The sequence below is a fragment of the Pongo abelii genome, chromosome 11 (assembly GCF_028885655.2).
Source record: "Pongo abelii isolate AG06213 chromosome 11, NHGRI_mPonAbe1-v2.0_pri, whole genome shotgun sequence".
Taxonomy (NCBI): domain Eukaryota; kingdom Metazoa; phylum Chordata; class Mammalia; order Primates; family Hominidae; genus Pongo; species Pongo abelii.
This window is the reverse complement of record NC_071996.2, coordinates 137,508,595-137,524,173: the sequence shown is the minus strand read 5'-3', so window position 1 is coordinate 137,524,173 and position 15,579 is coordinate 137,508,595. Positions and strand designations below refer to the sequence as shown.

General features: G+C 43.1%; 1 protein-coding gene across 1 annotated transcript in view; it reads right to left on the bottom strand.

The window, feature by feature from the left end:
* Nucleotides 1-685: 685 nt before the first annotated feature.
* The window catches only part of TRPM8 (transient receptor potential cation channel subfamily M member 8), an 80,118-nt gene continuing 65,224 nt past the window's right edge, over nt 686-15,579 (bottom strand). Inside the window, exons 20-22 of the mRNA XM_024243395.2 lie at nt 14,388-14,559; nt 11,734-11,911; nt 686-1,235 (exon numbers count right to left, since the gene is read on the bottom strand). Of these exons, the coding sequence (XP_024099163.1) occupies nt 836-1,235; nt 11,734-11,911; nt 14,388-14,559 (750 nt within the window). The 3' untranslated portion in view covers nt 686-835. The remainder of the gene's footprint in view (nt 1,236-11,733; nt 11,912-14,387; nt 14,560-15,579) is intronic.

Genomic DNA, 15,579 nt, shown 5'->3' with positions numbered 1-15,579 from the left:
CATCTGCCAGGCCAGAGGGCATGAAGCAGCCCACAACAGCATCACTAAGAAAAGGCTTTCAGCTCCCCTTCCCATCCTGTCCCTCTGTGCTCCAGCTGCGGAGGGTCAGTCCCCACAGCCGGTGAATTGGAGCAAAGGGAGGGAACAGCCCACTGCCGACCCTCCCTGACAGCTCCACCAGCTGGGAGTGGGGCGGGGAGGAGGAGTCTCACCTCTGAATAGCAATTAATAGGCTGGTTAATATATTGAACTGCACGTTCCTATTTCTTTCTTTCTTTTTTCTTTTTGAGATGGAGTCTCGCTCTGTCGCCCAGGCTGGAGTGCAGTGGTGAGATCTCGGCTCACTGCAACCTCCACCTCCCGGGTTCAAGCAATTCTCCTGCCTCAGCCTCCCGAGTAGCTGGGACTATGGGACTACAGGCGCACACCACCACACCCAGCTAATTTTTTTGTATTTTAGTAGAGATGGGGTTTCACCGTGTTGCCCAAGCTGGTCACAAACTCCTAAGCTTAGGCAATCCGCCTGCCTAGGCCTCCCAAAGTGCTGGGATTACAGGCGTGAGCCACCGCGCCTGGTCACACGTTCCTATTTCTAAACTGAGATGATGTTTTCTCAAGTGTAACAATTGTAAGATTTTCTGTTTTCCTAAGAAGAGTCACAAACCCTGCTGGAGTCAGATTTAAAGGTTCCTAGAGAATAAATTTCACGGGAACAATGAAAAGCAAAAACAAAGTCATGATTGGACACTATCCCATGAATTCTGCCTGTTCAACATACTATTTACATTATTATTACATGATCTGTCCAAAAGTCATTCATTCCCCGCAAAGCAGGCTATCCCGGCAGATCTACAGTGCTTTCTTCATCTACATTTCCTCTAGAGTAATTCATTGGTTGGCCTGATGCCTGATCTTTACAGATGTACAGATGTGAACAGTGAAAGAACTGTGAATAATTCCTTCCTGTTGAGATACACACCAGGCATCCTTCCCTGAAATTAATCGCTGCTTCTGATCCCAAGTACACATGGATAAACCACTCACAGCAGACAGAAGACTCCATGTTTTTCTCCTTGCAGCAACACTTGAAGCACTTCTTCACCATCATGTAGAAGTAAGCGAAGACGATGAAGGGGAAGGGGATATTGAGGCGGCTGCAGTACTCCTGCACCAGGAAGTACCTCTGGAACTTCCAGACCTGGTCATTGTTCTCCTGGACGGTGCCCACCGTGTAGCTGGCGAGGGAAGAGAGAAGGCCAAGACTTAGCATTGCATATGCCTCATCGCTAAACTGCCAAGTACGGCAATAGTGGTATTAAGCTATTACTGCAATAGCTTAAGTTCAGACAGGAGAGAAGAATCCAGACTGATACACAAGCCAAAATAACTCAGCAGGAAGTGAAAGTGATCTTCAATTCATGCTGGGTCAAAAGTGTGTCTGGCTTTTGGTGGTTTTTTTTTTAATCACAAAAAAATGCTCAACAAACTTTAAAATTATTTTATTTCAAGATCTTTCAATGATTCACTTTTTTTATTCATTTCTTATGATGTTAGATACAAAGTGGTCCAAGATGTCAACACCCTTGGGACTGGCATGGTGGCCCTCATCCATGTCTAAGTTTAAACAGCCTGGAAAGAAAACAGCTTGTTAGTGTTTATCAAGAGCCTTAAGAATGTTCATCCGTTTGACCCAATGACTTTACTTCTGGGAATTTACCCTAAGAATAAGGAAATACTAAGAAAAAATATATATGTAAATGAATATATACGCATGACTGTTGGCCACCAGCACCGTACGTAACAGCTGCCCCCACCCCCTACTCAAAGGGAAAGAAAAAAACTAAATGTTCATCACTAAGAAAATGTGTCACACATTACAGTTAATCAATATGATTACATTATGCAGCCATTAAAGTCATGAATAATTGTTTTATTATGGAGAAATGCTTATCATATATGTTAAGTGAAAATAATTAGGCTCAAATTTGTACTTACAATATGGTTTTGTTATGCAAATCTCAATTCACAAAGAGAAATAGATCAACCACAAATGGCAGTCACCTTGGGCATCACGTCTTGAGTGCTGTTTATTCTCTTTTCCATTTGCTTTCCAGCATGAGGCAATGAGTATGAATTACTTCCATAATGATTAAAATGTTTATTTTGTGTCTTACTCCAAAACTGATAATGCCAAGGATTTCTCTGTTACAAATTAAACCAAAACTATAAAATAGCTAACACTTATTATAAACCAGACACTGTTCCAGCAGTCTGCTTAAATTAATTGGCTTAATCTACAAACAACTCTCTGATGTATGTCTATTATCTATGATGTCTATTATCATCTACAATGAACAGATCAGGAAATGGAGGCACAACAAAGGTAAGTGAATTGTCTGAGTCCCCCAGTTAGGAAGTGTTGAATCCCGGATTTGGACCCTGCAATCCAGCCCCACGTCTATTTGTTTCACTGCCACATGATACCACCTCACAGAGGGGAGCAGGAAATGTTTTAAGCAATGCTCTATTTCAAAAAATGGGTTTGAGATATGCTTCATTTCAAAAGGATTTTATTGGGATACTTGCTAGCTTAGCATTTTAGATAACTACAAAGCATATTACAATTTGCAAAGTTCAACCATCCAAGACATTTTTATTGCTAATATCAAATCATCCCTTCAAGAGCCAAAGAAGCTGCAATGAACTGTTTGAAGGCAAATCCTGATGGGGGAAGCATTAAATTATCCAAATTCTGGGGAATATCCTCAATAAAGTCAGGCAGAAAAATCGATTACATATGTTATGAGACCTCATTCTTGCACCTTAGTACATTACATTATATTACATTAGACTTAAATATCTTAAGCAAAAAAAGTCAGATACCTACGCAAAACACTGACCTACACAGACAATGGTTATTGGCTTTGCTTAAAGTTTAGCTTTGTTTATCTTGGTGTTTAGTGATGAATGGAACACCTCTGCAATCTACACTAGGGCCTGGATCCTGTGTAAGGCAGACTTGTAGCAAGTGCCTCTTGAACAGGGTGAGATCCTTAAAAGAAAATGATTTATGTTTATTAAACATCTCCTACATGTAAGCTCCTATGCTAAGCATGTAAATTGGTTGGTTGACTGATCCTCACATCAACCCTGAGTGGAAGATTACTTAGGTGAAAAACAGCCAGGAGTGGGATGTATTATAGTGCAGCCAGTCAAATCTAGCAGCCAGCCTGGCGTTTCTTCCAAATGTAGGTCAGGTTGCTTTCAGGCTAATAGCAAGCATCATCATCCACCCTTTCTAGTCTGCAGCTGGTTCTGGTGCCTACAAAATGCACTGCCTGTTTCTGCTGCTGCAACGAGACAGGTGTGCATGCAGCAGCCCCCAATTAGGGAAGTTCAGGGTAAGAACTTGCCAGAAATCAGTTTACTACTTGGGCCAGAACAACTATTACCATTCAAATTATTGTCCCTAAAAGTAACTTGAAATATTCAAATTTGGGGAATTTAACCTAAAAATAAGAAGAAATGAATGTGAAAATATTTTAAGAAATGTTATATTTCCAAAAAAGAAATAGATGCCCTATTTCAACAAAGGAAATAGAAATCTTTGACTATATATCTAGTCAAAAAATGGATTACACTGACTTCCCAAAACTCTAACACCAAAGAAAAATTCAAAACAACTGCATCCATTTTTGTGCATTGATGTTGTTTTCCAAGGTATTATTCCAAAGGAAGCAACAAGTCCTATTGAAAGGAGAAACTTCCAGGATGCTCAGAGCAGGGGAAAGCATTCTCTCTGGCAAGTGGGCCCCCCATCTTCCTCAGAGAGCTCAGAGTGGAAATGCAGCCCAGAAGAGTCCAAGTAAGAAGAGATTTATTGCACCATGGCTTAAGTGGCCACTTGGAGTCAGGGAAAAACATATCTTCTAGATCATCTAAAATAGGGATTGGAAAACTGCAACTTGGGACCAAGCCAAGCCCCCCACCTGTTTTTGTACAGTGCATGAGCTAAGAATGGCTTTTACAAAGCAGGGAGGTGCGGGTGGGTACAGCATCACTGAATACTGCTTCTTTTGACACATCTGACCAATGACCCTAGCTGGCCCTTACAGAGAAAGTCTGTGATCCCTGAGCTACAGTGCACGTAGGCCAGTGCCCATGAATAAGGCTTTGTGTTTGTATCATTCCCTAGTTTTAAAGAGCTCTGCCTCATATGTCACCGATCATTTGTTCCTCAGGACAACTGGGTTGACTGCACGGCCCCTCCTGCTGGAAGGGTAGCTTCCTCTGTACCTCAAGGGCAAAGGTGGATCCAGTGAACAGCAATGCTTTCCCAGACAAATAGCAAGAACCCTTATGGGCATCCCAGGGGGTGTGAGTGAACCAGCTGATAACTGGACATTAATACCCAAAAGCCATTTTGCATAAATAATGCATATTCAGGATTGGCTAGGCTGAGATTTATTTATACACCGAGGTACACCTGACCCATATGGCAGCAGCTTTCAAAATGTTCTTTTTCTCTCCAGTCAGTCCGGGACTCAGCCAAATAGACATGAGGGTTCTCCAGAGGGGGGCTCCTAATGGAGCGATGCTTCCACCTGCTTTCCTAAAACAATGTTTATATTCTGTAGACATTGTTTTCAAATTCTGTAAAGGGGAGACTGAACTCTGCAGAAAAGGATTTTCTGGGCCAGCACGTGCACACCCCCTCAGCAAAGCAAGCATTGTAGCAGCTTAGAGACCATCTCTCATGCCCAGGGTCTCACCCGCCCCATCTGAGATGGTTCTCAAAGTCTCCTTGACAACCAGTGGCCATCTGGTGTTGTCCCTGAGAGAATTCTGCAATTTTCCCTTTGTGCATCTCCAGCGATATCTTGTACCCTTGGTGTCCTGTCCCTGGCAAACACCCAGCTGGCTGGAGACGTGCAGTGACAGCTGAGGTCCATCTCCTGAAACCAGCTGAGCACCTTCAGCTGAGCAGGAGAGGAGGAGGAAGGAGAGGCCATGCAGAGGGACAGTGGCAGTTCAGAAACTCACTGAGAGTGGAAATGGTACCAAGAGGGAACAGACATTTAGAATTCAAATCGCTTTGTACATAAATGAAGTCCAGAGGTACCTTAAAAGAATAACACACCATGACCACGGAATAGGATGACTAAATATTAAGAACATTTATATCATTCATCTTTTGTACAATGCATCATAATACTAGATCAAAAGGAAAAATGGCATTTCAATAGCTGCTAGAAAGTCTTCTGGCAACATATAACATCCTTTTCTGATTAGGAAGAGAAAGAGAAAGGAGCTTAATAAACAAAAAAGAGGAGGAACTTTCCATGACATGATAAAAAGAAAAAAAAAAAGAAAAGTAATTTAGTAAGGAGACTCGTTCCAGAATAAATAAGGAAAACTTTAATAACCTTCCTACGTACCAAAAAGTAGTCACTGAAAAAACATAATAGAAAAAGTACCTTACTTTTTTTCCCCCCACCATAAGTGGCTGGAAACAAATTAACAAGGAATCTGCCAGATCCATATGAAAAAGACCATAAAACTTTACTGAGAAATTACATATGTTTGAATAAATGAAAATCATAGCATTTCTTCTCAATAGTAAGATGCCAAATTCCCTTAAATGATTCTACAAACCTAACATCACCATAATAATATTCACAAGAATTTTTGGGGGAAGGAGAAAGAAGAAAGAATTCACAAGATAAGCCTTAGGCTCCTCTGTACAATTAAATATACAAGAAATGCCAGAAAAGTTTTGAATAAGAATAATGAGGGAAACTTGTACAACAGATGTTAGAATGACTAAAAAAAAAAAAAAAAAACTTCAGTAATCAAAGCCATTTGGTAGTAAAAACCAAAATACAAAGACAGATCCACAGAACAGAATGCAAAGTCTGCAAAAAATTCACAAGGAAAAAGTAGATGCTAAAACAATGGCAGAATTTTCAAATACATTCAAATACAAGAAACTTGTCAGCTAACTTCCTATCAGATGGACACCTCCTCCAAACTTTGTGTAGATTTCATGCATTTTCCTTTGTCGCTCCTTCCCCAGCACACAGGCAGTTTCTAGCCAGTACTGCCCCATGGCCCATGGTGACACTGACTTTTTGCTCTCTCTGATGCGCTGGTGTGTATGTTAAACTGTGTAACACATTCTGGTTCCCCTCTCATTCTGCAACATCAAAAAAGTAGATACAAAGCCAACAACAGCCAGCAGTAAGAGATGACCAGAGATTGGATCGCACTCATTTTGGAATTGATAATTCAGGTTAGTATATTGCTAACAGAGTAACCAACTAAGACTGTGCCATATACTTGCATGAAGACCCATGACATTTCTCTTCAACTTCAGGAAAAAGTCCAAATTCTTTAATATACCATAAAAGAGTCTCCATAACCTAGCCCCTGCCTACATTTCCACCCTCCCCGGCTGCTGATTCCTCCCCAGACTAACATTATCTCCCCTGCTTCTACCGCTCCTACCAACACTCGGGGCTCTGGGTACATGATCTTTCAAGCAAACATCACCTCCATCTAGCCACTGCTGCAGATCCTAGGCTCCCCCAGCCAACAATCTCACAATTAATAACTCCCTTCTCTGCAAATAGCCTCTCCATGCTGTTTGTATTACATTATATTATATATATTATATTCATATGTTTCCATGTCATCTCTTTCCTTAACAGCAGGGACTTAACCTTTCTCTGCCTCCCACGCCTTATGTGTAAAATGGCAATAAGGCTGCACCTGAGGCAGGTTAGATGAGGTGGTCAGAGCCTCCCTTGACAGAAAACAAGAAACTTGTCAAATTGATGAAGAGAACAAACCGCCTAACAGTGCACAGACCGCATCCTGAGCTCGTGGTTAGAACATCCTACAGCAAAAAGGCAGGAGCAGAAGAGAAAAATCTCCACATTTGTACAAGCACAGAAACCCGTGAATAGTGTCCTTGGGCTGACCTGTGCTCATTATAATAGTAAAAAACACACCCCCGGGTGGAGATTTAAAATGCTTATAAGACATGCGATGGATGTACTAGCATGTACAGCCACTGCACATGTGGGCCTAAGAAACCACTCCTAACATGCTTAATAGCGGCACCCCTTCCCACCCCTTCATGAATAATCATGCAAATTTCCCATAAAGGGAGCTCCCCCAGTATTAGACAGAGCTGTCTTGCCTTTAAGCGGCCCGTTCTGACCAGCTGCTAGAGTGTTCTTTGGCTTTGCAATCAACTCTCTTGCTTGCTTTTGCTTTTGACTCACTTTTCAAATTCTTTTCTGTCCCGAAGTCAAGAACCTGAACTAGCCCACCGGCTACACACCTACACAGAAATGAGTAATAATTAAATGAGGCGACCCCTGTAAAGCACTTGAACTTGTGCCCAGCATGGGAAAGCTTCAATAAATATTAGCTATTGTTACTATTACAATTATCTGCGCTCTTCTTTCTATTCTTTTCACCCCAATTCAATAACCTCCCTTAGACTGTTCACACAGCACTCAAACCTTTAGTTTGTATCAGGTCATTATTTTCTTCCTTCTACTTTTCTGCATGTTTATATTACTCCTAAGATCTGAAAAACATTTTTAGAAATTATTCTACAGCAGGACATGTTTGTCAAGTCCTTTTCAGAACTGCATGGGGTGAACTTATCTTCGGGACACAACGCTTATAAATGCCCTAGCTCCTGGTAAGTCGACCTGGAGTCATTTACTGACTTTAAATTCACTTCCTGCCTCTGATAAGCCACACAGTGCCTGTGATCGATAATTTTAATGTAGAATAATCACAGATGTTCACGTCCATTTCCTTTCTCTGTTGAATACCATCTAGAGAGCACTCTAATACTCCTTCAGAATTCCCAAAGGTACATTTGCATTGCAGTTAATAAGGTTGCCATTGTGTATGGTTAAGCTTTTAAATGAGTATTTTGATGTGGTGCCAGGGAAAGGTCACAGCCTGGGGCCATCTGCTCACAGAATAAGCCCTGAACAACTTTAACAATGATCAGAAACAGTGTTCCAAGGATTTAACCTAAGGATAACAACACGGCGTCTCTCGCTGTTCTGGCGTTCCCAGACAGGTATTAGCCAGGAAAAGGCCTCTGGTTTAAGCCGGAGCTAATCAAGGAGGCTCCCCAAGGACAGGGATGTCGCAAGCTGTCACACTTAAGCACTGACTGGGGCAACAGTAGGATGTGATGCAGTGGCTCTGGCCTCGTGGGGAAGAGACCTGAGTTAAGCCAGATAACGCGCGGCCAGGACCACAGACGCTGAGCTGTTGGGACTTCATCCCCTTCACCTGAAAGTGACAGACGAGGCTCCCATCTTGCTCAGCTCCAAATTCAATCATTTCATTATCAAAATGCAGGTAATGGATTACAAAAATGCCACGGTTCTCGTGAATGGCTCCTTCAGACAGCTCACGTGCATAGATTCAAGAAAGCTCTAAACACTTTACAATGTGCCTCGCTGAGATTTACCAAGTTAGCATAACTCAAAGGCCACGGCTTTAGGAGCTGTTGGTCTTTTTGTTTGATGTCTGTAAATATAGTTAGTGGTAAGTTCTTACAGGACTATCCAGTGTAGCTATGACATCTTATCACTGCAAGGAAAAGCCTGAAGCCATCCCACTTCGCCCTCGCCTTTGCTTCAGGTTTTGGGATTGGTCTGCTTTTTCTCCCTCTCTGGTGGAGACATAATCACCCATAACCTGCTGCTTCTCTCTGCAGCTCAGATGTTGGCCCCTCTGACGTTTGGACACCATTTGGACATCATGACATTGGCTGGCTGCCTGTGAGTCAGACAGGCTTCTGGATCCCCAAGTCCTTCCCTGCCACCAGCTAGGTGGTGAGGGAGAGTTTCACCCTCCCTCCTTAGGACCATGTGGAACTAGCAGTCACATAATCTTCATGGTCCAGGCACCTGGCACGGAGCAGATTTTAAACCTTTACATGATGATTCTCTTGCTGATTTGTTACTCACCACTGGTGCTTCTCAGTATATAATACACCAGGAAGCCAAGCTCCTAACTAATAACTAAATAATGAACTAAACATGGGTAAGAACCCATTTTTTTCATTCATTGAATAAACCCACAAAGTGCCAGGTGCTGAGATGGTAGGCACAATCTTCACCCTCCAGAGTTCACCATTCTCAAGGAGAGAAGGTTGTTACTATGCAAGTAAAAGAGTACCATAGGTGCTCAAAGAGTCTCTGTGTGACGTGGGGAGGCCATCAGGTACCACCCTGGCAAAAGATGATTCCTGGCTCTGTAAAGGGCAAGCAGGAACTGGGCAGGAAGAGAAGTTCGGGATGGAACAGGCAATCCAGACAGAGGATAAGTATGTGCAAAGCATCAGGCATAGCAGATCACCCTGTTTAAAGAGGAGCATATGGGAGGCCTGCCAGGGGACAGAGAGCAGGGGATGAGCATGGTGGGGAAGCTGAGAAGACTGAAATTTATACTGAATGCTGTAGGGAAATACTGAAATCCTTCCAGAATTTTAAGCAGAACAATGACTGTGTTAGTCCATTTTCACACTGATGATAAAGACATACCCAAAACTGGGCAATTTACAAAAAAAAAAAAAAAAAAAGAGGTTTAATGGACTCACAGTTCCACGTGGCTGGGGAGGCCTCACAATCATGATGGAAGGCAAGGAGGAGCAAGTCATGTCTTACATGGATGGCAGCAGGCAAACAGAATGAGAGCCAAGTAAAAAGGGTTTCCCCTTATAAAACCATCAAATCTCATGACACGTATTCACTACCATGAGAACAGTATGGGGGAACCACCCCCATGATTCGATTATCTCCCACCAAGTCCCTCCCACAACATGAGGGAATATGGGAGCTACCATTCAAGATGAGATTTGGGTGGGGACACAGCCAAACTATATGGGTGACGTTTTAGAAACATCACTTTTGGTCACAGTGTAAAGAAGACTGGAGTGGACTGGAGACGGACATCTCTGGACACTGGGAGACCAGATGGCCATACATTTCTCAGCCCCTTTGCTATGTGACGTCCCCAGAGGTATGTGCTTCCACACAGCTCTGCTCAGGGGGAGGCCACTGGCCAAATAAGGCAGGTGACCCTCATCTGTAGTCCTTGGGCATCTTGGAATCTCAGGGCTCTATTTGACAACTGTCTTTTCCTTATATTCTTTTCTAAATTATGAATGTAATGTGTGATCATTGTAACCAGCGAAGTATATATTTGATTTTTGAAGTCCATGTTTTTATTGTTAGAAAACAGTATTATGGCATAAAATTAATTTGCAATTTGTTTTTTATATTTAAAAAATATCATTCTTTCAAGTTAATAGATATAGATCAAACTTTGTCTTTTAAGAGTGGCATAATATTCTGCAGTGTGGATACAGCACACTTTCTTAGCCTTTCCCTAGTGATAGACATCAAATAGTGATCTAATAAACATCTTTGAACATACATCTTTAGGATAGATTCCCAGACGTGAGAGAGTTCCGACAGAGGTTTGCATGTTTTTCCTTTAATAACTATTTTCGAAGTACTTTCCTAAGAATGGGAAGCGAGTCAGGATCCCAGTAGCAATGTCCATTTCCCAGCATCATCCCAACACCAGAGACTCCCTTTAACTTTCGTTCATCTGCTGGGTTTAAAACAGCATTTCATTGTTTCCATCTGAACTTTCCTGTCCACAAGATTAAGTCCTTTTTTATATGCTTATTGGCCATTGGACTTTTCTTTCTCTGAATTATTTATTTTCTCTGACAAGTTTTCTATGGGTTGTCTTTCTCTTATAAATTCACAGGAGCTCTTTCTATATTAGGAGATAAAAGCCTTTGTTCATTATATGCATTGCAAACATTTCCCCTAATTTATCAGTTATTATATAAAACTGTTTTATATAATCAAATATGTTTATCTTCTCATTCAGAGTTTCTAGGTTTCTGGTTTTGAATAAAGAGTTCCCTTCCACCCAAAGGTTTAACAGATCATGTATTAAATGTGCATATTTGTTGGTTAATTTTCTTTCTGACCGTGATGGGATTTGTGCACTTAAAATGCTGATATACCATGAAGGAACAATATAAAACCAAGGCTCTCCCACTGAAACTACCACTGGGGCTCTTTGAAACCCTCCTAAGAAAGATGGATAGGAAATGAAAAACATCATTTTCTAAATATGTAAAGGAGAATTACCAATATTATTCCCTCCAACCTCATCAGGCATGAGCCCTAAAGGAGAGTCACTCTCCAGTCTCTGCTCTTTGTATTCTGATTTAAACTGAAAAATTTAAAACAGTAATTAACTAAAGTCTGAGTCCTGTAAATCCTAGAATCCATACCACTGACCCCCATAACATATAAGGCACTTTGGAGATGAGTTAAACTATATTTCCGTCACCAATGAGTGATGTTGTTACTAACCTCATGAAGCTCTAAAGAGCTTGCTAAATGGATGCCAAATATGCAGTCTGGATTTGATGAAGATTGTCACAGGTGCTTGTCTTCAGTGTCAAATAAACTCAAGGCACAGCTTATATTTTTAATATGGTCCCTTTAAAAAGGCCCCACTCCCTCTAGTCCACCAATCCTCCAAAAGATCTCTAAAGTATGTTCTTCAAGGGTGGGACCTTTGCGATGCTCCCAGCACCTCCAGCCTGGCATGGGGCTTGGCCCAGGGTGGACATCAGTGAACATGTGACTGAACACATACCCAAACATGGCGACCAGCAGGTTGACCAGCAGGATGTTGGTGGATAACATGTAGATGCACACCAGGGGGATGGTGATCCACTCGGGGAACCGGGGCAGGTTGTGCTCATCCAGCTCCACGCACAGTGGCTTGGACTCATTCCCAGTGAAGGTGCAGTGGGCAAAGTCATACGTGGTACCTGAGGATGTATAAACCAACAGGCAAAATGAGAACCCTCTGGAGGGGTGAGAGCAATGGCATCCCCAGGGCCACAAGAACATGGTGGTCATGAAACGTCTTAGACCTTCTTCTAAGGCACTTTATCCAAACAAGTCATAGTCCTTAGAATCACCTGTTCATCCACTCAATGCATATTTACTGAGCAGCTACTAAGAACAAGGGGCTTTGTTAAGATCAAGATAAAAGGAAGGGCCAAGTGAACATGTTCTTTGCCCTCAAGAACGTTCCAGCCTCTTTGGATAGGCAGATAATCAACCACACACATTTAAAGTCTCAGCCCATGTAAAGTGCTAAGAAGGACACGCACAGTGCTCTGAGAAGCATAAACTGAGACAGCTCATCCAGGAGCAGCTTCCCAAGGAGGAAGGGTCTCAGAACTGAGAGCAGAGGATGAGCAGCAGGAACATGAACTAATGGGGAGGTTGGGAGCCTAGAGCACCCCACAGAGGCAACAGCATGTGCAAAGGCCCTATGGTGGGGGCGGGGTGGGGGTTGTAAACATCAGTGGAAATGGGAGAATAAGATGTGCACTGAGCAGACATATTAACTTTTTACATCTTTTTTTTTTTTTTTTCAGATGGAATCTCGCTCTGATGCCGAGGCTGGAGTGCAGTGGCACTATCTCGGCTCACTGCAACCTCTACCTCCCAGGTTCAAGTGATTCTCCTGCCTCAGCCTCCCAAGTAGCAGGGACTATAGGCGCATGCCACCATGCCCAGCTAATTTTTGTATTTTTAGTAGAGACAGGGTTTCGCCATGTTGACCAGGCTGGTCTCGAACTCTTGTCCTTAGGTGATCCACCTGCCTCGGCCTCCCAAAGTGCTGGGATTACAGGCATAAGCCACCATCCCAGGCCTATTTTTAAAATCTTTACACTGAAGTGATGGGAAGCCATGAGGCTGTTTTAAGCAGATGAATGACACATCAGATTCCTTTTTCCAAAGAATCGCTCTGGCTGCAGCACAGATCAGAAGGGGCTCGAGGGGAAGGAAAGTGAGGAGGTTGTGCCTAAGACACAGGCAGGCCAGTGATGAGGATGGCTTATGGGGTGGCAGTGGTTATGGAAAAAACAAATTTCAAAAAAACATTTAGGAGATAAAAATCAACAAAACTAGTGGATGAATTGAATAGAGGGGAATGAAATCCAAGAAGGTGTTAAGGATAACAATGAGGCTTCTGACAGCTCTGTTCACACAGCTGTGTGGATGGTGGCAGCAGACCTTCACAGGAGGGCATTGGGGGAAGTTTGGGTCTGGAAGTGGGCATCAAGACCCTTTCATTAGGATGTGCCAAGGTGCGTCTGAGAAATCTCAGAGGAGGGGACAGTGGGTACAAACATCTGGCCTCTGAGAGCTGCTCCATGCCAGAGATCCTCATCCGAGTGTGTGTGGGGTCACGCCGGCCAGTGAGAGGCCCTGTAGAGAAGATGGTGCTTTACCAGTTGTGCCCATGAAACAGAGACAGCAAAATGAAGTCACTTCCCGGGGGCACACAGCACATGAGTGGCTACCCTGGATCTGAACCCCACCTGCCAAATCCTCTTTAGATCCCCATGGAACTAAAATGACGGACGTGGAGGGTTGTTATGAGGACGAAATGCGTCTGCTTCTGTAAAGCGGCAGGCACAGTGTGCAGACTGGGCGTGACAATACCAAGGTGCCTTTCCACCACTGCAGGGGAAAACAGCTGTTTCTAAGGTCTTGGAAGAGGCTTCAGCAGATGGGGCCAGAGAGACTTATGAGGCCAGGAGGATAACAGAGAAAACAACAGGAATGGAGAACTGTGACCAGGAGGAGCAGGCTCTGGCTCAGGGAAACCATCAGGATGGTTTTATCGTGGCAGGGTAGGAAATGACAAGCCAAGGCTATTGTCAGCATCCTAAAGATGCTTCAGCCCGTCCATCCAAAACACACACAATTTACATAGCCCCTCACTTTCCTTCTGTAAATCGGGTGTGGGCAAATTAAAACCATCTGTGCCACCATCAGCCTGCCTCCAAAAACCAGTTGGCAGTGGGCTAACGCACACCAGAAGTCTAAATTCCAGGTTCCAATGTGGATTTTCCAATATTGCTCTTTTTGAAAGAAATGGGAGCCCAGTCACTCTGTTATATCGATGAGTACAACTCACAACCCTGGTTTCTAAACTAGTAAGTCTTGTTGCCTTCAATTGCCATGTTGTTAATTGAAAATATCAGAATCACTATTTTTAAAAAGGTTTAAAAATTGAAATGTTGGGCACCACCTGCAAGGCTGATGTAAAATCTTGCTTAAGAGCAAAGAAGAGGTTTTGAGGAGTGAGTTTTTACTCTGTCATGTTGGACTCCATTTCACGTGCGTGCTTCTGAAGTGCAGTCTCCGGGGCAGCCCTGGGGGTTGGTTCAGGGAGCAAATGCCTCCTCCAAGCTGTTTCCACCTGAGCCAAGTCAGGCTTACCGTCCACGTCACTGGGCACCTGGCCGAACATGGCCAAGTAGGGCTCGTAGATGACTGAACGGAATATCCACCTCCAGCGCTGCTCATTCTGCCTAAGGATCCCTTGCCTGGCCACGCCGAAGGCCACCATCCACACCGCAAAGAGGAACAGGAAGAAGAACACGTCGATCAGCTGTCAGGGGAGGACAGGAGAGCGGAGTCAGGACCGTGCCCACAAGTCGGCAAGTCCCCCTGGCCCGGCCGTCCTCAGTGGACCATGGAGAAGAGCAGTGGTTCCAGGGTTCAGAGCATCTAAGTCACCCAGAGTTCACTGACTAATTGACAAAAGCAGTCATCATCATCTTTGGATCTTAAGACATCTGACTTCCAGAGTTAAAACCGGTTTGATGCATTTTTGCTTGCTGATCTCCAAACCAGCCCAGCAACAGCAGCTTTCTGAGTGGGAGCCCAGCTCTAGAGCAAAGGAGGAATCTAAGTTTTGGAGGACCTCTCTGTCCCTATACCTCATGATTTTGATACACTTTTAACTCCAAAATTATTTTTGTAGTTTGTTGGTTTAGACAAGAATGGACTGTTTAATTTTTTTTAAATTTTGTGCACACATAGCATGACTTCATGGTGACTGGTTGTCCCAGAAATGCTTTGAATTAAAACCACAAACTCAAAGAACCTCAGTGTTGGAATGGAGCTTCCAGATGAGGTCATCTCAATGCTCATCTGATTTAAAGACAGAAACAGTGGAGGTTTGGGTCATCTGGAAAACAAGTTTAGGAAAGCAACACCATCCATGTATAATTCTTTCTATTACGTGTATATAACAAGCCTGCTATAGCCTTTCCCTGTATCTATATTACACAGTTACATGATTCAGCTTCCAATCCTCACTATGCATCTAGCTCACTACTTGTCTCTAGACAAACATAGTCCTCCTTGGACTCAACTGTCTCCAGGTATAAAATTGGCATAAAAGTCCCTCCCCTGCCTACACTCTTAGCAAACTGTCAAGACTCAAATGAAAGTAACTTGTGAAGTAAAAAATCTAAGTAAGTATGAGGTTATTTGTTAACAATGCACTAAATGACACTGTTTGCTCCTCACAACCATCTTTCATTAAATTTTAACCTGGGAGAGGCCCCTGATGAAATACATCAAAGAAAGCAAATGTTACTGATGGTGAAATGCAGCAGTCGTT